Source organism: Crinia signifera, chromosome 6, assembly GCF_055691185.1.
Source record: "Crinia signifera chromosome 6, ASM5569118v1, whole genome shotgun sequence".
NCBI classification, from domain to species: Eukaryota; Metazoa; Chordata; class Amphibia; order Anura; family Myobatrachidae; genus Crinia; species Crinia signifera.
Window position 1 is genome coordinate 75,538,547 of NC_139222.1, and position 22,691 is coordinate 75,561,237.

The 22,691-nt window shown below is 43.4% G+C and overlaps 1 protein-coding gene across 3 annotated transcripts in view; it reads left to right on the plus strand.

The window, feature by feature from the left end:
* Positions 1-22,691, plus strand: part of CDH23 (cadherin related 23) — a 914,269-nt gene that overhangs the window by 602,295 nt on the left and 289,283 nt on the right. For all 3 annotated transcript variants that reach the window (XM_083146306.1, XM_083146304.1, XM_083146305.1), the window contains exons 18-21: positions 5,327-5,399; positions 8,220-8,336; positions 18,372-18,484; positions 22,503-22,610. In XM_083146306.1, the coding sequence (XP_083002432.1) occupies positions 5,327-5,399; positions 8,220-8,336; positions 18,372-18,484; positions 22,503-22,610 (411 nt within the window). The remainder of the gene's footprint in view (positions 1-5,326; positions 5,400-8,219; positions 8,337-18,371; positions 18,485-22,502; positions 22,611-22,691) is intronic.

Sequence of the window (22,691 nt, forward strand, 5' to 3'; positions counted from 1 at the left end):
CTTTGGTATCTCAAAAAATGCTTGACTTTTCTTCCAAATCTAGCATATTTATTAGATCAATGTACAGTAACTAGTGAGCATTGATTAATTCTGAGTTGTCAGAGAAACAAGCAGATCTGAGCATGAACAAATATATTTTCTGTTAACTGCATCTCATTAAAGGATAATTGTAGGTACAGTTCAAGTTGTATTTTCAACATTTACAAGTAGCTGCAGTACATAAAATATCCGTATATATATATATATGTATATATATATATATATATATATATATATATATATATATATATATATATATATATATATATATATACACAGAGTTCTGTGTTTTGGCCTGGCACTCCCTCAGCTGGGTTCAGTTACCCTGGTGCCTTCCGGATAAATTTTGTGGACAGAAAATAAGACAAACAGCGGCACTCAAACGGGATTTTATTGTATTGTAGGAAAAACGAAAAACCTTTTTCTACAATACACGCTTTACAAAATCCCGTTTGAGTGCCGCTGTTTGTCTTCATTCCTTTTTATATATATATATATATATATATATATATATATATATATATATATATATATATACACATAGATACATATATCCGTGGTCTTAATAATGTACATTTTACCATTTAAAAAATGTCTAAACTAAAAAATAAATGTTTATTTGATCCAAAAAGCTTTTAAGCTTTTATATTTTATAGTGTTTTAGTGGCTGCAGATTTATTTTCATACTCTAAGTGAGCAATTTGCAAAATATAAAACTCTATGCCGCCTTTAGATTTGTAACTTTGCCTTGGCTTTGACTGATAGTCTGTTACCAAATGAAAACGTATTGCGAATAACACAGAATAGCACCTCCAATTTAAGCAGAATCTTAATGAATGATTGGTTGATATTGATCCAATGACCATGGTGGGCTATCCTGAAACGATGAATTGATTTTAGGGCTGTAACTATTGATGATGCGCCATCAGGGGGGACTGCAGGTACTCTTGTCCTGGTCTCGGACAGGAGGCCAGATGTACTAAGCTTGAAAAGTGATGAAATGGAGAGTGATAAACAACCAGCTAATCAGCTCCTACCTGCCATGTTACAGGCTGGGTTTGAAAAATGTCAGGCAGAAATTGATTGGCTGGTTGTTTATCACTCTCCATTTCATCACTTTTTTCAAGGCTTAGTACTTCTGGCCCAGGGGACGCTGGCTGGCTCTGCAGCTGCGGATGAATGTATATAAATGTCTTCATCAAAATGGCTACCATCATGGAGAAGTCAAAGCAACTGCCAATATGTACTATATGAACAAATCCCTAGGAATACAAAGAAGCAACACATTTAATGGTATTCAGAGATAAGGTAAATTTATGTCTGCATGATCATGGCTGTCCTACTAGGTTTTATCAGTGAGATGTAGATGGCTGGGCATAGGGTATATCTGTAGGAGGTAGATGTATCGGCAGTATTGAGGTATATAAATGAGGGTATATATATTGGGGTATAGTTATGAGAGGGAGGAGGATGGGGCAGGAGCATATATGTGTGAGAAGTTGGTAGCTAGGGTATATATTTGTGTGTAAGAGGGAGAGGTGGTTGGGGTATATGTGTGTGAGTGCGGTGGAGCTGCCATGAGGGTATTTATGTGTTGACATGTTATAATAGCACCTGCCCACAGCCAAAGCAATGTCAATTTTTTAAAAACAGGTTTACACACCAATTTATACCCCACCCCTCTTATAGCACCACCTACATTATACTCCGCTCCTAACTGGGGGAGGGGTGTGGGGGGGGTTCTGTTGGTTCTGCCTATTTCCTCAGTTCTTGGCTTCACAATTTCTGAAGGCAGCAATGTGTGCAACGTCTGCTGGTGCCCAGGTCAGAAGTCCAAGGGTGTGTCACTGTCACTACTCTGATGCTGCCTGTATGTGGCTTGTAGGGTGCTGGTAACAGAAGCTGGGCAGGATGCACCAAGCTGCAGCGGTACATCCTGCCGCCCATCGTGCCGATGCTCATTGCATATGTACTAACATATGCGTTGAGCAATGCAAAGCAGCTCTCCTGAGAAGAGCTGCCCTTTGCAATCCCCACTACTGCCTGGACTTCCTTGTTTCTAACGGGGAAGTCCAACTGGGCATGTGTACAGTAGCTGGCGGCAGTGGGGCATGCTGGGTGGGATCATTCACACAGCGGTGCTGCAAAGAGAAGCCCATGGGCTTCTATGGGGTTACATCAGCTTGACTTGGCATACAGTAACTCCCGCTGCGAAGCCCTGCTTAGAGGGGCTTTAGTGAATTTGAAAAATGTGGTAAAAACCCAGAAAACAGGGTTTTACCGCATTTTTTGTTTAGGAAATCCCACCCGCTTTAATGTTTTTATGGTATTTCAAATATATTTGAAGCATTATGGAGGAAATTGAATCAATGGCTTGATCAAGATGTATTCATAACATAGCTAGTTTTACCTAGCATAAAAGTGTGCAAAAACATTAGCGTTGCGGAGCCTTTTTTTAATAGATGGATATATGCGCGAAGCCGAATATCACTGTGTTTTCAGCAGAACATTAATACTTCCTGGATTCTTACTAATAACGCTTAAGTTTACAGACTTATCCATATAACGGGTATCCAGTGTTATTGGTGGTTTGAATATATGGGATGCAGTTACAATCCCGGCGGTCGGGATCCCGGCGTTCGGAATCCCGACCGCCGAAATGCCGACACTTTCTCCCTCCTGGGGTGTCCACGACACCCCTGGAGGGAGAATAAATTAGTGTGCCAAGCGTAGCGAGGCACCGGGCCCGCTGCGTGGCGAGCGCAGCGAGCCCGCAAGGGGGGGCGATCTACGTCCCCCCCTTGTCGGCATTTCGGCTGTCGGGATTCCGGCGTCGGGATTCTGAACGCCGGGATCCCGACCGCCGGGATTCAATACTGAATCCGAATATATGTTCCCGTTACTGCAGCATTGATAAGCTGCCAGCCTCTGGAGCACACCGAGGAGTTCTTACCACACTGAAGCTTCTGGGACATATGTTTGCAAGGTGGAATGGGTAAAGCTTGGATGTTGGTGGAGATCCTCTGCAATTTCTGCACTTGTGGCTCCTAGATACTTATCTGTCCATCTATTCTTATTATTTTCCTCAACCAGGGGTTAAAGTGAGGGGGGATGGGGTGGAACTTAGTTCCACCGCCTCTAATGGTGAGGTGGAACATTTTAACCTGTACATTGGCACTGCACAGAAAAGCATTTTAGTTTGCAGGGGGATGCCAAAAACCCTACCACTGGCCCTCTCTCTGTCTATTGGGGAGAAAGGAGGTGTTGTAATTAGGTGACATAGAGAAATGAGTTCCTCCACCTCTGCATGACCACTTTATGCCCTGCCCTCAACAATTGTTTATTAATGTATTAACCCTAATGGGGGACAGCTGCACAATGAACCCGTACTTTCACTTCCAAAGAAATTTATTGGGGAGTGAAGGGCTCATGTCTAAAGACTCTAAGCGATCTGACTAGTATTCTTAAAGCCGGCATCCCAACTGCGGGTCATCCCTATGCATCAGCCATTGTATACTTTAATATATTACTATTTATCCATTTACCTTGTAATAACTTAAATAAACAAATCACTTATACACTGTTAGTACATTTTCACCATAGTAGAATTGTCCTCTGTCAGACCCGATTGTCACTAGAATATACAGTATATACTTCACAGGAAGTCATCATCTCATAAGGCCAAATCCTCTCCCGATCATAGCGCTTGACTTCTCCTGGACATTCAGTGCATGCAATTAATTTGATCTGACAAAAGCTTGGGGAATAGAAACATCTGACCTTCATAAGCTGACTCGTTCAACAACACAAAGTGTAACCGGGCATTAAAATCATTGCCTGACCTCGGGGAAGGAAATAATGTTGTCTCCCGAATAAGCTCTACCATCTGCAAGGAAATTGTTCGCTTTCTGCGGTGTTGCCTCTGCTGAGACAAATTAACATTGGATTATTAGAAATCAAATAGGTAGGTGGGGAGAGAGAGAAAAGGACGTGGGATGTTTGACAGAGTTTAAATACTTCCCCTAAGTGCTCTTTGAAGAGCGTAATCACTTTAGTCGAAAAACCCAACTTGAAAAGGTCACTGGCTTTTTGGAGGCTGGATGATGCTGGTTAAAAGTAGCTGTCAAGTCACTTCTTTTAGTCTTTCTCACCAAAGAAATTCTTCAGCACAATCAAAAAAGGAAAACGAGGAGGGGGCATAAAAACTCTGTAATTGGGGTGTATATAAATAGAGATTTAGTTTAGTAAATCCTACTTATGTATAAGAAGAGACCTACATACATAGATGTTATTTGGGATTTAGTCAAATGTAAATGAGACTGTGCTAGAATTTTTATCTGAATGAACGACTAATGCGTCTACATGTTTCCAGGCCTTAATCGTCGCTGTTTAGCATCTCTAATTTATTTGCTGAGAAAAACAGTGACACATTTTCTCTGTAACATATTAGTGCCGGTTGCCTTTTTGTCAGCCGGAAACTGCTGTTTTTCACATAGTAATAAAACAGAGCGAGCGTTTGGCTAGACTTGCAGATAATAGGGACTGAAACATTAATATATATGATAGAACGATAGATAGAACGCCGCCCTCTATCTCTAGATTTTCTACCAACTGAGGCCAATCCACAAGCTGATTTGCTGCCATTCCGAGACAGAACTTAAAGGAAAAACAGACTTGTTTATGTTGACCAGGATTCTGCTGAAAGCTAAACAAATATTGTAATCAGGTTAAGGAGGCATGCATGTTGTCATATCAGACGTTCTGGACTGACTCTACCATTAGGCAGCTGCCTAGGGACTTCAGAATCTAGGGCGCACTCCTCAGAATGACGATCACACAATAAAGGATGACTCCGAGAGACGCGTCCTTGTTGAACTTAATGCAAACGACAGGTGTTGAACTTCTAAGAGGCCTCCACCACACCTTAGGTTCTGGAAAGTAGGTATTGGTGTGTGGGTGTGGTGGCAACAGTAAGCTGAGCTTTTGGGGGTAGACAATCTCCTGCTGCTATTGGGCCAGCCTATAGTTGTAACCCGGGATTGAATATCTTTCCTGGAGTTCTGAAAAACCTGGCACTGGCCCTGCAGATGTGATTTTGCAGACTGCTTTTGCAGTCTAGTATCAGTTTGTACATTGTTTGGATTGTGTTCTTGGTTTCCGATGATATACTGTAATTAGACACCTGGAAGTGGCATTCTGAAAGTTGCCAAGTATAGACAGTAGATAGGGCAGAATTTTATGCTACACAAATAAATGTCATTAAATCACTTTTCTTTCTCTTGTGCAGGATGAGAATGACAACCCTCCGACATTCAGCCGGCCATCTTATGTCATTACAGTACTGGAAAACATCATGGCAGGTGATGTATATGGATGTAGACTAGATAGATAGATGGAGCGATACAAGTGTATAGAAGAGTGGTTCATTAAATAAGGTAACAAGATCTCTAATTGTGTAAATTTATTCAAAACGTATAGCTGTATAACAGTATGGCCTTGGTACAGACTATTTGGTGCCTGTTCCAGGATAGAAGAAATCTGTGTCAAACACCTGAAGCTAGGTCATGGCAGCTTACTAAACTTCACCTTCGGTTCCAAATCGCATTCCATCCAGGTGCTTCTTCACTTCAGTGGTCCAAAGAGATTAAACTCAATGGTCCAACCCCCCCCCCCCCCCCAATGGTAGCAACTCACCTGTGTGGTTAGCTGAGTGTGGCCCACAATGTTCTGCAGCAATATGATGTTGTTCCCAGAAACCCAGGCTCAACACTTGCGCTCCACATCTTACTAAATGTGTCACAGTAGCAGTGTGCATTCACAGAATTACCCTTGGTCAGGAAATAAACAAGAAGCACATCCCTATGATCCAAAAAACACATTCGCCATAACCCTCTTTGCTAATGGAATTGGTTTGAATTTCTTTAAAGGTGAGAAGGATGTGTGGTTCCATGTCATGGATAATTGCTTCATTTCCGGTGTCACATGATGTACCCACATATCCTTGCTTGTACCAATATGCTGCACTCCCTCCTCCTGAATATGAGAGACAATCCCATCTTATTGTTTTTGTGAACTTCTGTGAGTTGCTTCGCTACCCAGCATGAACACTTTTTCTGTACCACAGCTGCTCATGAATGCTGTTGTTGCACCTACTGAGATGTTCAGTTTGTCAGCAACTTCACTGACTCATAAGCAGCTGTCCTATCTTAAATCAGATCTTCAATGTGGCAAAAATCCTATTCCTCATCTTAAACCTGTGTTCTGCCGTTATCAAAGACAGTACAGCAAACCCAAACCTATTTCTGTGAAATGATGACATCATCATTCTGCGCCCCAGCAAGTTGGTGATGAATTTCAGCTGCTGATATGCCCTTTACATGCAGATATCTGATCGCACAAGCCACTTAATGTTTGACCATGTTTCTGCCAGGCCCTTCATCCTACTGCTGATGTTGAGTCAGTATTACTGATATGAGGTAGAGTTTAAAGGCCAGATTCAATTGTTTAATTGTGCCCGATGATAGCAAGTGATGTTAGTATCACGCTGATCGCACCCATTAAGGTCGGGCTTAGGCCGCATTGCGGCTAAACCTGACGATACAAATGAGTGTGACATGACCCATTTGTGCACCCAAATGGGTGACTTTTTGCTCATTTCAGCTTGCCACCCCCAGCGGTTGCGAGCTGAAATCATGTGCTGGCAGCCATATGCGCCCAAGCTTGCGCAAAAAATATTTGAATCTGGCCCCAAAGGTGCGTATATACTATAGAAGATTTTTTATTTATATGCACGATAAAAATATCATTAAAGATATTGTTGTGCATATCATCTAATGTTAAAGCACTATAACAATAATGATATCAGTCAGCATGTATGCACCATATTGTTTGTCCAGGGTCATAGGCAGTTAAAGGGAAAATCCTTAGCGATAGTAATCATAAACCATATTGCATAATGTGTAACTAACTTTATGGCTATGAGTGAGGGGGAAACAGCGATATACCTGTTCTGGTGGGAAATTAGAATGAAATATAGAACAGTACACATGTGAGATGTCTTGTTACCTTACTTACTGAACCACCTTTGTATGTGTGTGTGTGTGTGTGTCTGTGTGTCTAGAAATAGTGTACAGTATATTTGCATACCCTCCAACTGTACCGATTTAGCCGGTACAGTACCGTTTTTTAACGTTCTGTACCGGCTAAAATTGCCAGTACCCATTGTACCGGTTTCTGAGGAATTTTGGGAATTGTAGTTCAGGACAACACCGACTGCTCCCCAGGGAGCGTGGGAGAGAGGCCTGCCTGGACTACATCTCCCAGGGTACAGGGCGGGGTGACGCGGCAGACTCGCCTCCACTCTGCTCGGGGATAGCCTGCGGTTGGGGGACTTCATAGTATAGCTGTGGGCAGACTACTAGTCCCAGCAGGCTGTGCGCAGCCAGTCTGCAGTGACTGACACAAGCCGCTGCCGGGATCAAGAATGGGATGCATGACGACACCAGCAGGGGGACCGAAGTGCCGCAGCAAGGACTAGCAGTGGCTGAAGTTTCCTTTCCAGCCAGACCCCGCACAGCCGACGGGACTTTCAGAAGTACAGTATAGGGAGATTCCTGCCCAGCGCCTACGCTTCTAGAACATCAGGAACCCTCAGGTAGGGTCAAAATTTTAAATGAACTGGACAGTTAAAGGGTCATGACCACACCCCTTTTACCCATGACCACGCCCTATCTATGGCCACACCCCCTGTACTGATTTTGGTGGCCGAGATGTTGGAGGGTCTGTATTTGAGATATATATTGGGAAATTTACTAAGATGGGAGTTCTATTTCCAATGGGATGTTGCTATGGGCAGTGTTTTTTTAAGATACTATTTATTATGTGCTAAATAACTGAGAAGTAGATTCTGATTGGTTGTCCATAGCAACATCCCATGTGAAATAAAACTCCCATCTTAGTAAATTATCCCCAAACGATCTGAAATATACAACAATGTATTGGGCTGCCAAGTGCCCTTTCTCAAAACTACCCAAACGTGTTGCTTTTCATGTGACTTAAATAAACACTTTGGTGATTGATCCCATTTGGATTTTAGTTTCCATATCTTACCATTTACATATGTGCAGTATCAAAGGTAGCTTACATTAGGATTAACTGTGTTTTTTCCTTACATTCTTCAGGTGCTACCGTGCTATTTCTCAATGCAACTGATTTGGACCGTTCCAGAGAATATGGCCAGGAGTCTATTATATATTCATTGGATGGTTCACCTCAATTTAGAATAAATGCTCGATCAGGTGATGCTTTTCTGATATGATCATGCTGGCAGTAATCTTTAGTAGAGTTACATTTTTGTTTTCGTTTCCATCTGTTTTTATCATTCACAAATTTTTGAAGCACTTGCTATTCCAATACACTCCCTGGTGACTTAGATTAGAGTCGCTCTGCTCCGTGAACAGGGTGGTCAGCTGACATCCTGTGATGTCAGCTGACGCTCATGGAAGCCAGGTAGCTCCCCCATTTGCATGGGGATGCCCAGCATTTTCTAGGGCGCACCCAGCATTTTCGTGGGTAAGCCCAGGAAACGCTGCCCATTCACAAGCGAACTCTCCCTGCCTGCTTCCTGTACGCCCACCCCACTGCAAGCACCTAAGTCCCTAAGGGCACCCGCAGAAAAGACCTGCACATGTGCATATGTGCTTATGCGCAGATGTTCCACATCAGTCCCCATTGTGAATTTGCAATAGGGCGGACCATGCCCTTGTTCTTTTCATATATATATTTTATTTTTCACCAATTACCATCTCTCTCAGCCTCTAAGCTGATGAAAGCTATGTATTTTCTTTGTTTACGGTCTCTTTACAATGATTTGTACCATGTACCTCTGTAACCACTGTTTGCAAAGCCTGTATGCTGTACCATCACTAGTTGCACATCCTTTGAACAACAAGCTGGCAGGGTGTGCCAGCTTTGGAAGAAAAGTGCTGCATCCGGTCGAACTCATGCTTCAGTTGCCATGAAAATAATATTATTACTGCTGCCTTTGAGCAGCATGATCAAGATGGCGCCGCTGATGGCTGCCTAGGCGCTGTGAAGCTCAGCCAAATATGTTCCATGTGTGATAACTGTACTGTCTCTCTGCTTGTATTGTTACCTACCTGGCTGTTTCAGCGACCAGTGGCGCCGCTGATGGCTGCCTAGGTGCTGTTCAGCTTGGCGGGTATGTGCTCCCTATGTGATAACTGTACTTAATGCTACCTTCCTGGCTGTTGCAGCGACCAGTGGTGCCACTGATGGCTGCCTAGGCGCTGTGCAGCTCGGCGGGTATGTGTTCTCCACATGTAATGTCTTAATGTAATGTATGTAATGCCTTCACCCCCCCCCCCCCACCTTCATCCCTGCTTGATGCTGCACTGTAAATCCACAAAAAATTCCTAGTGTGCGCAAGCATACATGGCCAATAAAGTTGATTCTGATTCTGATATATATATATATATATATATATATATATATATATATATATATATATATATATATATATTAGAGATGTGCGGCGGCCACTTTTTCGGGTTTTGGTTTTGGATCTGGATCTCCCTTCGTGTTTTGGATCTGGATTGGTTTTGGCAAAACCACCCTTGTGGGTTTTGGTTTTGGTTTTGGATCTGGATTTTTATGAAAAAATGCTAAAAATGGCTAAAATAACAGAATTTGGGCCTGTTTTTGCCCCTAAAGTATTATTGACCTCAATAACATTAGTTTCCTCTCATTTCTAGTCAATTTTGATCACTTCACAGCTTACAAAATTGTTTTCATTTAATGTAGTTGGGCCAAAAGGTTATACCGAGGTAGCTGGATGACTGAGCTAAGCGACAGCAGTGGGCATCACATACTGTACATGTGGACCTTACACTTCCAACCTGGCACATCTTGGAAGCAGAGCGGCACTGCAGGGGCAGACAGGGTGGCAGTTTAATAAACTATCCCAAAAAAAGAGAAATGCTCCAAAGAGCAAAAAATACAAAGAGGTATCGGCCTTGTCATGACTGGTGGTAGCAGCTTCAGCACTTCTATCAGGTTGCTGATCTCCCACTATTTCCTCCTCCATCATCCTCCAAAAATGTGTTTTTATTTTATTTTATTTTATTTATTACTTTTATTTATTTTCCTTACTTAACACTGGACACAGCCTGTCACACTGGGCACAGCCCCTTGGACACTGCCCCTGGACACTGCCCCTGGACACTGGACACAGCCTGTCACCCTGGACACAGCCCCTGGACAATGGACACAGCCTCTGGACACAGCTCCTGTACACTGGACACAGCCCCTGTCACACTGGACACAGGATATATGTCGTCACACTGGACACAGGATATGTCACACTGGACACTGGATATATGTCATCACACTGGACAAAGGCTATATGTCGTCACACTGGACAATGAATATATGTCACTCCTGGACACAGGATATATGCCGTCACACAATGGTTACATGTCACACTGGACACTGGATATATGTCGTCACACTGGACACTGGATATATGTCGTCACACTGGACACTGGATATATGTCGTCACAGTGGACACAGGATATATGTCATCACAGTGGACACAGGATATATGTCGTCACAGTGGACACAGGATATATGTCGTCACACTGGACACAGGATATATGTCGTCACACTGGAGACTGGATATATGTTGTCACACTGGAGACTGGATATATGTTGTCACACTGGAGACTGGATATATGTTGTCACACTGGACACTGGATATATGTCGTCACGCTGGCCACTGGATATATGTCACGCTGGACAATGGATATATGTCGTCACAGTGGACACAGGATATATGTTGTCACACTGGACACAGGATATATGTTGTCACACTGGACACAGGATATATGTCGTCACACTGGACACAGGATATATGTCGTCACACTGGACACAGGATATGTCGTCAGTCGTCACACAGGACAGGACACAGGATATATGTCGTGAGTGACTCGTGACACTGGACAATGGATAAGATATAGGCCGTCACACTGGACACAGCCCCTTGTATTACTGCAGCCCCTGTACACAGTGTACTACTCAGCAGCACTTTAACACCTGCGTGTGAGCACTGCAGCACTGAGTTAGTTAAATCACAAAAAACACAGGGTTCAGGGCTAAATAAATCACAACAGGGCACGGGCCACAGGACAGCCTCTGGACAGTGGACACTGCAGCCCGTGCGTGTGAGCACTGCAGCACCTAGTTAGTTAAATCACACTACAGGGCTCAGGCCTATAAACAGTCACTGACTCTCAAGTCTACAACACAGGGCAGTGAGGGCACAGGGCAGGTCACGGAGCACAGCACAGGGCAGTGAGGGCACAGGGCAGGTCACGGAGCACAGCACAGGGCAGTGAGGGCACAGGGCAGGTCACGGAGCACAGGGCAGGTCACGGAGCACAGCACAGCACGGAGCACATGGCACGGAGCACAGCACAGGGCAGTGAGGGCACAGGTCAGGTCACGGAGCACATGGCACAGAGCACAGCACGGAGCACACGGAGCTTCCCAACCACCCTCTTCCCTCTCCAAGATTGGAGTGAAGATGGCGGGGCGCGCGTGCGTCTTTTATAAGATCCCGCTCCCGCGAGAATCCGACAGCGCGATGATGACGTTCGGCCTCGTTATTGGTCCGGAATTCAGGCGGGAACTCCCGAGCCGGCTCGGATCTGGCCCGGATCCCCAATATTCGGATCTGTCGGATCTCGGGAATCCGGACCCGCTCATCTCTAATATATATATATATATTCATTTTACGCATATAATAGAAAACCATGACCAGTTAAAACACACTTGTTCCGGTACTAGCCTTTTGAATAGATACCTTTTTGTTATCCACATACTGTATTGTTGTTTATAAACAATACAGTACCTATTCTTTATCTATTTCCCTACTTTCTTATCATCTCTTCTCTTTCTGCTGCTTATGTGACAAAAATACTATATTTGTACTATTGTGGGGGCGGGATGCAGTTTAAATCCCGGCAGTCGGGATCCCGGCGTTCAGAATCCCAACGCTGGAATCCCGACAGTTTCTCTCTCTGTGGGTGTCCACGACACCCCTGGAGGGAGAATAAATTAGCGTGCCGAGCGTAGCGAGGCATCGGGCCCACTGCGTGGCGAGCGCAGCGAGCCCGCAAGGGGGGGGGGCGATCCACGTCCCCCCCCCCTTCTCGGCATTCCGGCGTCGGGATTTTGAACGCTGGGATCCCGACCGCCAGGATTTCATACTGAATCCGTGGGGGCAACTGTGTTGTTTAATTGCTGTGTGGATGCTGTGTGTTGTTTTTTTCCCCCGTGGGGTCCTGATGGTGTGCATTTTCAATGTTAAAATCTTATCAGTGTGCCGAGAGTTGGAAAAGGTTGAACATCACTGCTCCACATGGTACAGATGTAGCGCCGCTCATACAGCCGTCAGCTCGCCCCCGCCTTGCGACGGAGCTCGCCACCGCCACCTTGCCGCCTCCCCGCACCCCTCCCTAACCCTACCCATCTCTTTGAAGCAGAGACGGGCAGGGTTTTCGCTCCCCGAAGCCGAGCGGCTGGGACGCGTGTGCGTGTGAAACACTCGCATATCCCAGTCAGATGGAGCACCTCTCCATCAGCGATTGCCAGTGGGGGCATTCTGGTGATTCACAGTGATGAATGAGAGGCGCTCCATCTGTATGTCATCTTATCCAAAGGATCCCTCCAAAATACTGGGCACATCGTCCAGTGTGTACATGCTATGCCAACGGCGATGCACACTTCCACGTGTCATGATTGATATTATGGCTGATGAAAGACATGCCTAGTGAAGGCCATCCTACCAGATGCAGCATGGCCGCTGCCAGCATCGACAGGGGCGGATTGGCTCCCAAAACCGGGTGGGGGCTGGTGGCGCCAGGAGTTGCGATGCGTGCCCCTGGGGGGGGGGGGTAGCAGTGATGGTGATGAGTGCCGGGGGAGGGGGGGCTGGCGGCAATAGTGATGCACCCTCGGGGAAGGGGATTAGGGGGACGGCTCACCTGGGGCAGCTTCCTCTCGGCGTCCAGTGTCCCTGTATCCGCCACTCCAGCGGGGATCTTGAATCAGGCAGTGGGAGGTGCTGTGTGCGCAGCAGGCCTCCCGCGGCCATGTTTGATCTGGACAAAGTGCTGCGGCCGCTTCTCGCAGCCCAGCCAGCCCAGGGGCGAGCGCTGCCGGCCCCCTTTTTAAGAGTTTTGGGCCGGCCCACCGGGAAACGGCCCGGTTTCCCGGTGGGACAATCCGCCCCTGAGCATCGACACTTGTCTACTGTATGTCAGCTCTCCCATTGCCCGTTATGCGCTGCGTACACAAATTGCCTAGTGTGTACGCTTTAATAAATTTGCTTAGTGTACTACCAATTTTTATCTAAAATTGAACTAGCAGATTGTCTTCCAACCTAGTATGATTTATGATGCAAAAGTTTGTGTTATTTGTTTCCCTAATGAAACATGCAAGTAATCTGCAGTTTATTTGGCATTGCTGTATTCAACAATTTATTGTGAAAGTTTCCATTAAAACCCTCTTCATGGGGAATTATTCAGCATAAACGTTAATGTTGAACTGATTCCTTGAACCGAAAAATATTGTTGGCAGCAATCTAACTCTCAGAATGGGCCCCAGCTGATTCTGCCGTCTTTCACACTTGTTTAAATCCTTCCACCTGCTTAAGAAGCTATAATGTTGTGTTATGTTCACCATGCCTAGATGTGTCCGACTGCTGACTTGTAAAGACATAAGTACTTTTCGTGGGAGTTGCAAACTAGTCAAATTTGCAGGGATCAGGCAGTGTCTTAATAGGAAGTAATTTGGAGGATGCGGTGGGTAGATCCGTCACAACCGTACTAAACAATCTTGAGTACTTTCAAGATTTATATTTTTGAAACTGGTAATTAATTTGCTGTTATGAACATGTTAATATATATCTCTGTTTTGTTCCCATTATTTATTTCAAACCTTTCCATTTTTCTTTTGGCAATATGTGACATTATTGTATTCTTCGTAAGATATTTATTATGTGACACATTTATATGATAGAAAGGGGTATGTGTCATTTGGTTGATCAAACTAAGGTTGATATGCATGAGTTCGACCACTTTAGGTCGACACGGCTTCAGGTCGACATGGTCATTAGGTCGACCTTGGGAAGGTTGACCATCAAAGGGTCGACTTGGGTTTTAACTTTTTTTTTAATGTTGACACAGTCGACATGGGCACCAAAAGCTTGGCATACTATTCTATTCTCCTTCCACTCTCGTCGGCTCAAAAAAAAAAAAACACGTAACCCATGTCGACCTTTTGACTGCCGGCCTTTCCAATGTCGACATAAAGCTTGTGTTGCCCTAAAGCCATGTCAACCTTTTTCATGTTTCAACCTTTAGTGGTTGACCTTATGACAGTCAACCTAGTGACCGTACACCGTCTTAGACCATGGTGGTTTTTACCTATGGGCCGCTGACCACCCCCCCCCCCCCTTAGGTAAAACCCACCACGGTAGTGAAACCAGATTCAGCCTGTGAGATTGCTCTGGCTTCACTATGGCGCTCAATGACTTTCTATTGAAAGTCCGACCTGCCAGTCAACAAGGCAGTCCCATTGGAAGGTGTTGCCATGCAGCAGCCCATAAAATCCGGAGTGTGCGCATCCACAGTACCCACATCTGTACTGCGTATGTGCTGATTCCGGTGCTTGTACAGGCGCTGAGATGGCTATTTCCCTTCTATGGGCTGTTGCAGGAATAGTCCATAGAAGCTGGCCGCATGCTCAGTATCGAGGTCGGTACTGTGCATGCACCAGTCCCGGCACCTGTAATCATCGTACAGGCGCCGGGAACGCGAAGAGGCCAGGTGCAGAAGTGGCTGCAGGGGGATTGCTGGCATTGAGACCAGCGGCAGCCCCCCTCCTGCAAAAAGGTAACAGCCGCCACTGGTCTTAGAGACCTAATTGAATGCAATGACTGTAGTTTATTCATATTGGACTTGTAGGCAAAGAAACTCTTTAGCTCTAGAGTTCTTTTCTAACTTTTGATGAGGATGGGGCTTGTGTCAAAACTTTTAAAGATTGGGCAAGTGTATAAGTTGTCTAGAGCAACCAATCAGCTTCTACTTATCATTTTAAGGGAATGTACTTGATAAATGCTACTTGGAAACTGATTTAGAAGGTTGATAGATTTCCCCCTATGAGAGAGAGTTGATACAGTACAAAGTCAGTTAATATTATTTCTTTAGTTTAAGGCTCATTTTTCTTATTGAATTAAAAAAGAGGGCATTAAAGGGGAAGGAAGCTTAATTTTTAGGGTTGTTTTGGAACAAGGCATCTCTAAATGTTTTTTTTGCCTCTGTGAATATTCAAGTGCCCTTTGTGAATGTGTCTTCATGCAGACTGGGATGACCAATGAAGTGCATTGTTGCAAAACTGAGGTCACAAGCATATGGACCAAGCTACTTACCTTATGAAGATGATTTGCAAAGTTTACATAATTTTACCTGGCCCCTAAATAAAAATTCCAGGGTGTTAATAGTTGGTTACAATGTACAGTATATTATAAAATAGTAGAGTCAAAAATGAATCTGAAAGTTACATTTGCTATGTTTATGCTAGTTTAGAAGCAAAGATGCATAAAAACTAGAGATATGCAGTGGATGGCGCACCGGCGGACACGCCAGCAGTGGCTCCATCTGTATTCATTTGTGTTTTGGTTTTGCCAAAACCGCCCTCAAGAGTTTTGGCTTTGTGTCTGTATTTTTCAATAGTTTATAAAAATAGCTAAAATGACACAATAGCATTTTTGTCCTTACAGTGTTGTTAACCTCCATTACATTCATTTCCAGGCATTTCCACTTAATATTTTGACCACTTCACAGCTCACAATATGGTTCACCACTATAGGCCAAAGCCTAGCTGGCTAAACGTTATACAGTCATTAAGTTGACCCATAAAATGTCGACATGCATTGGGTCAAACACTGGAGGATGATATGCTTAGGATCCAGTGTTGGTCAAATACATTATGGGTAGAAATGCTAGCTGTAGTAATGCACAAACTGTGACAGCAGCTAAAAGGGTTGGGAATGGGGAGGGGGGACCCTCTGGTTACTGTTACATACAGTAAGTGTACTGGTATATTTCCTCGGTGGCTGATGATGATGTATCGAACACTACAGTGTACACAGTGCTGCTATGCCTGGTTTGTGTGTCTCTGCAGCAGAGCAGCAGCATGTTGAGATGAGAGTGATGGGAACCATTGGCCAGGAGCTGTGAGAACGTCTTTCTCAGCCATTGAGATGTCAACCCATTTGGATCCAAGATAGGCCGAGAGATCTAAGTTCTTGCTCATATCCACTTAGATCCTGGAAGTTCGGTTGGAATCTGTTCTTTGAGATCCAAGCCCTTTCATCCCCAATAAATACTATTATACTAAATGTATATTACAAAATGATCAAAATGAAATACCCGATACTACCCCTGAGACTCATGGCTTGAGTTCCTCCTGGTTCAACAACCTACCCAGCCTGAACTCTGGACATGCTACCTAACTGTGTGTTCATCATGTCGTTTTAACCGCTTATTTATAATTGCAAAAAGATATAACAATGCAGGAAAACAATGGCATGATAATGTTGCATATTTTTATTTTATTGAGATGGAATTTCATAGGCAGAATTTAAGAGTTAACTATTGTTTTGATTTAGTGATTGGGGACACCTGACTGCAAATGACATCCCCCCCCCCCATCCCCTATTACTTCCAGCAAAGCGAAGACGACAGCGTAGACTACAATAAAGCCTGTCCAAGAATAGCTTACGCTGGACCATGAGTAATGGAGAAGTGTCGTTCCTCTATTTCATTATCATTGTCATCCGTTCTATTGTTTTGAAAAGCTCCTTTGTAAAAGTTGGAGTTGAAATAAAAATAGAGTTATAGCAGATCGTCCAGTGCTTAGACTGCCGCAGTTCTTATGACTGAAATGCTCCTATTTTTATTTCTCTATTGATTCTGTCTATCAATGCAGAAGCTTTGGGAGTGCATGAGAAAGGAAAGCCATTAAAGAGATTGAGGTTTAGCGGAAAACAATGGCAGAAGATTCAAACTAATTATTTACAATCGTCCTGTTCTGTTGTACGACAAAAATATATGGTACATTCTTGGAAAGATTGGTTCTAAAAAGAGAAATAACAAAACTTTAAAAACACATGACGTTATAACACCTTTACAAAACTGGAAAAAATAAACTATTTCAAATATACATTTTCAATAGTATCCCTTATCCAGATATACGTTAACCAAATTATTCCGAGAACCAGTCTCCAAAATATACTTTTTTTTTTGCTAAAAGCACTATTTGGGACATATGTAACTGGCACTACTGGGGACATGATATGTAACTGGCAGTAAATATGTGCAAGAAGATGATTGCTTTCAAGCTCAGTGCCTGAGATAGTACACAAACTTTGTTTCATATTTTGGAACCTTGTTTCAAGCACAAATAAAAAATATTTGTGTGTATTTCATGTGTTTGATGTGTTTGTAGAAAATAAATGCAAAGACACATCATTGAAATATTAAATATTCCAAAATACGGAATAATCCATTATCCAAAATTCTTCTGGTCCCGAGTTTTTTGGATAAGGGATACTCAACCTGTAAATCGAAAAGAGCATTTTGTGATTTTCACAAACCTATTTAAGGTTGAGAGGTGTCAGAATGTTAACTGTTTTGTTTATATTGTATACTGGATATGACAAATATATCCCCACATCACTGGCATCACACCTTGCGCATGGCGAGAGCAGAGGTTCTAGGTTTCAGTGTCCATGTCGTCTGTGTCGAAATTTGGGACAAAAAAAAGTGAAAACCCCATGTTGACCTTCCCCATGTCGACCATCAGTCATGTCGACCTACTGACTGTCGACCTAATGCTTGTCTGTCCAATGATCCTATTCCCTTCAAAGTATCTGTTTATCTCCCTTGTATTTCTACTAATTTATTTATATATTCCTGTATATCACATGAGTGTAATGCTAAATACAAAAACTAATATGTAATGCTACATATCACAACTTGTCAAATTAGGATTTAACAGGTCGTCAGTTTATTTAGCTATTTTAGATTGTTAGCTCTGCTGTTGCTTTGAGGATATTTTTTGTGAGTGGTTGTTTTCTACTAAGCTTAGACATCGCTGATGCACCAAGCTGTGAACAATGCATTGTTAAACCCAATTTTCTGGTCAATTTAATATTGATTGTTATTTGATATTGTCTATGCTTACAGGAGAAATCACCACAACATCTCTACTGGATCGGGAAGCTAAATCAGAGTATATCTTAATTATCCGAGCAGTGGATGGTGGAGTCGGACCCAATCAGAAAATTGGCATTGCAACTGTGAGTTGTTTATTAATTTTCTGTTGGCAAACACAAGTTCCTTCTTTATGACCTTGGGTTGCAGTTTTTCAATATTACCTTTCTTTCAAAACATATTGTACCATGTTGTGTCTTTTTTTTAAGGATTATGCTCTTTTATGGTATTACTTATTTACTGATAAATGTGAGTTATCTAACTGATAAAGTTGCCCAAACACAAACCACCATTTAGATTTAAGGTGCCTATACTATATGCAACTTCTCCCCTAGGAGAACTTGCATCCTGTCCCCCTTCAGCTGCTGGGCCGATTTAACCTGATTTCTTGCCCCAATCTACTGGAATCCGGTGAAATTAAGCTCAAATCTCATCGTGTGGCTTTACTGTACACTACAAGATTTGTTTGGGATTGGGAGAAAATTTATCCCATTAATGACATCTTTCTGACAAGGTTTAAAGACATTGGACAGCCAGGCTGCTCTTGGTGCTGTAGCAAAGAGTGACAGTATCAAGTGCTATCATATAGCAAAAAGTGACATACAAGGTTCATGCATGATAGCAGTAGTTCTTAATGAACTAGTAGACTGATGTCATTTTACACTACTTCACCTTGAAAAAGGAGCATTGGTGCTCTGAAACATTGGTGTGTCTGAATACATTTTTTAGAAAAGTTACCCTGGAGTGTCGTGATTTCTTCCCCACCTACAAATCCTTTTACCAATGGCACCGGGGCGCAGCGTTTGGATTGGGAGAGTGCCGGGCCGCAACCTACAGTATATATATATATATATATATATATATATACATACATATGCAGGGTAGCACTCCTCAACACAGACAGCTTGCCCGGTGCCTTCCCTGGACCTCCTGGCATGGAGTCCCAATATAAGATAGGCAGGGGCGAATTTAGCGGTCATGCCGCCCCTAGGCACAACACTTTTGGCCGCCCACCCCCCCCCCCCTATTTTAACATATTCATTATTAAAATTAATATACATACATACATATAACACCGGGGGGATCCTGGGGCCGGCTCTCACCCACATTAGAGCTGTGAGCAAGGGGTGGGGGGAGACTGCGCCCGAGGGCCAGAAAGGAGGGGGAGGGGGGGTAGAGACTGCTGCCCTGGGCCAGGGAGACTGCCGCCGCGGGCCATGGAGCAGTGTGGGGAAGAGGAAGACTGCAGCCGTGGGCTGGAGGAGGTGAGGACAGACTCGGAGGAGGCTGAAGCAGGGCTGTGTTTGGAAGCAGAAGCGCACTTGGCGCCCCTGCACTCCCAGTCCCATTGACACAGCAGCCACTAGGCTGTGTATATTTCAATAGGCGCCGGGCAGTGGCTAAGCTCAGCCTGTAAGCCAGTGAGCCGAGTGGAGAATCAAGAGCCGTACGGGACGCTGCCGCGGTGGGACCGTAGCAGTCATTTACAGTATGTGCGACTCCTAGTGGGCAGCGGCAAGTGACTGACAAGCGGCGCTGCTGCTGACATAGGCGCTGCTGCCCGCTCCATTCGGCCATCCGATCGCTCCGCTCAGCCATCCGATCCCAGTGCTGCCACCTCAGGTCACCCTGTCTGACTGTGAGTAACACACAAGCAGCCTGGCTGCCTGCTGCCGCCCATAAAATGTGCCGCCCCTAGGCCCGTGCCTCACGGGTGGCACTCAGCTGCAAAAACGCCTCAGGATAACAGTAATGCAGTCCACGTTTCAAAGCTTTTATTTCATGGCTTCGTCATCAGGTCCTGATTATTTTTATATATATATATATATATATATATATATATATATATATATATATATATATATATATATATATATATAACATTTTAGGGGCTCTGCACACACTAAATTAACTGATAATAAATAGTGGAGATTTGCAGCCCCCTTCCCGGGACCCCACTTTTCTGCAGGTCCTAACACTATCGCTGAAAATGGCTACAATACACATAGCTATCACATCAATGTTTGATTCCAGGCATGCTATCTGGTCTAAAGCTCACAGCACACTATGCTTTTATAGGGTGCATATATATATATAATATACAGAAGAGGAAAAAAACACGCATGTACTCAGTTTGTACTCTAGAATATATAAGATTGTAAGAAATGTTTTTAAAAAATTCATGATTGGGCAACAGTATTTCCTTGCTGAATATATTTTGATTGTCTCAATGGAGACAGCTTTCACCAAGATATCTTCTTATTTGTGGCTTACATGTAAACCATACATTCATCAGGCACCCATTGCCTATCAATTTGCTGGTTAGGTTTATTGCATTTATTTGTTAATTTTGAGGATCTGATTGCATTAAAGTTGTGGTATCTAAAATGTTATACTGTAAAATGAAGATGGCAGAGTTTGCTAATAGATGTTATGGTGTTGCACTGTTTACACTAGTGGTTTCTAAACACGGTCCTCAAGGGACCACAACCATTCATGTTCTTAGGCTAGACTGGCTTAGCACAGGTGACTTCTGTGGACCGCTGTGGTGCCTTGAGGACGTCATTTAGAACCATTGGCTTACACTAATTATCATGCTCTACAAGGGGCAATACTGCACAAAGAGCCCATTTAAGGTATAATAAGGTGACCTGTTGAGAATGTTTAAGTACCCTCAGTGCTAAGTCTTACAGTATGCAATGTAGTGGCTGCCTGTTGACAGAATGGCAGGTTGTGCAGAGTTGTGTGGATGCATAAGTACACTGGTTATCAAACACACTGTGGTGATGATGATACATAGGCATTTCTAATATGAGTGCAGTGCACAGGGGCCCCTGCACCCCTATATTATAATTACCCCTCCGGAGTGTTGCGGCAGCGTCTCTGCAATGCAGACACAAGTCACTCTTTAAATGGCCACTGCGGCCATTTAAAGAGTGGTTTCCACATGCACTGGAGATGTCCCCAGGAGCAAGGTGAGTGTGCCATATTTCCGGAGACCTGCGTATGTGCAATAGACTTTGCCATAATAAATAAGGCCAGAGTCTACTTGCAGTCAGAGAGGAGGGGGCCTGCAGCGGAGGCTACATGTTGGCCCTCTCATCTCTTAAAATGCCTCTATAGCAATGACACCAAGCATACAGATAGGGGTGGTCCGAGCACAGATCTACAATAAGGTTCAACCTAGGGTGAAACCAGGCGCTCAGTCTGTAAGAAGTTTCAACTTGCGTACCAATATTTCAAGATCTTTTTAACTAAAAGACAATATTATGTATTCGATGTGAAGGTGGTAGCAGTTTGAAACGCAGCACAAAAATAGGAGTATGATCATGACCAGAAAAGCAAAGGAAAAGTAACCTAATTATGAGGGATAACTTTACTAAAATAGAAGTTTTATTGAAGATGGGATGTTGCCCATCGCAACCTATAAATAAGATTTTATCTATTATATTCTAGAAGGTGATAGATAAATAAGAAGTGGAATCTCGTTAGTTGCTATGGACGAATTCCCATCTTCAATAGAAGTCTCATGCTATTAAAGAAGCCTTAAAATGTTTTTTTGTTTTTCTGTGTGCCGCTATAGAATTCTTTCATTGCAGTTCTTTGCGTAATTCTAATGTATTTTATCTAAGAGGTTTTGATTTCCATTTTAATGCTGCATAATAAATATTAATAGAGAGGTGTTACCACAAACATGCTAACACAGATAATGGGCTAGCAGTTCAGGGCACCGCAGTGATATTCAATTAACAGTTATCTAGAGGGAAGTGTAAAGACATTTAATTACCATGTGTAATTAATTTGTGGCTGCACTTACAGAACCGTGTGTTACGTTACTTTGCTATAACCTGTTTTGATAACCCAGAAATGGCAAATTAATGTGATGCAGGATATCTGAAATCAGGAGAGCATTATTTTCACAGCAAATGTCATCCCCACCACATACTGTAGGAGAAGGCCTAAGGCAACTGCCATTTGTTTCATCTTCATACTGTATCTAATTCCTTTACATGGAAATAAAGATTGTATAATTTGATTAATAGATTAATAACAATCATCATTATTATTACTATTTTTAAATCACACGTTTATTTTTCTATCTAGGTAAATATCACATTGTTGGATATCAATGACAATGCCCCCCAGTGGAAGGATGAACCCTACCTTATTAACTTGGTAGAGATGACCCCACCGGATTCAGATGTCACTACGGTATGTTGTAAATGGTACAGCAGGACTAGACTCGCAAGCTGCAGTTGCATACCTTTTGTTAAGACTTTTATTTTAAATCGA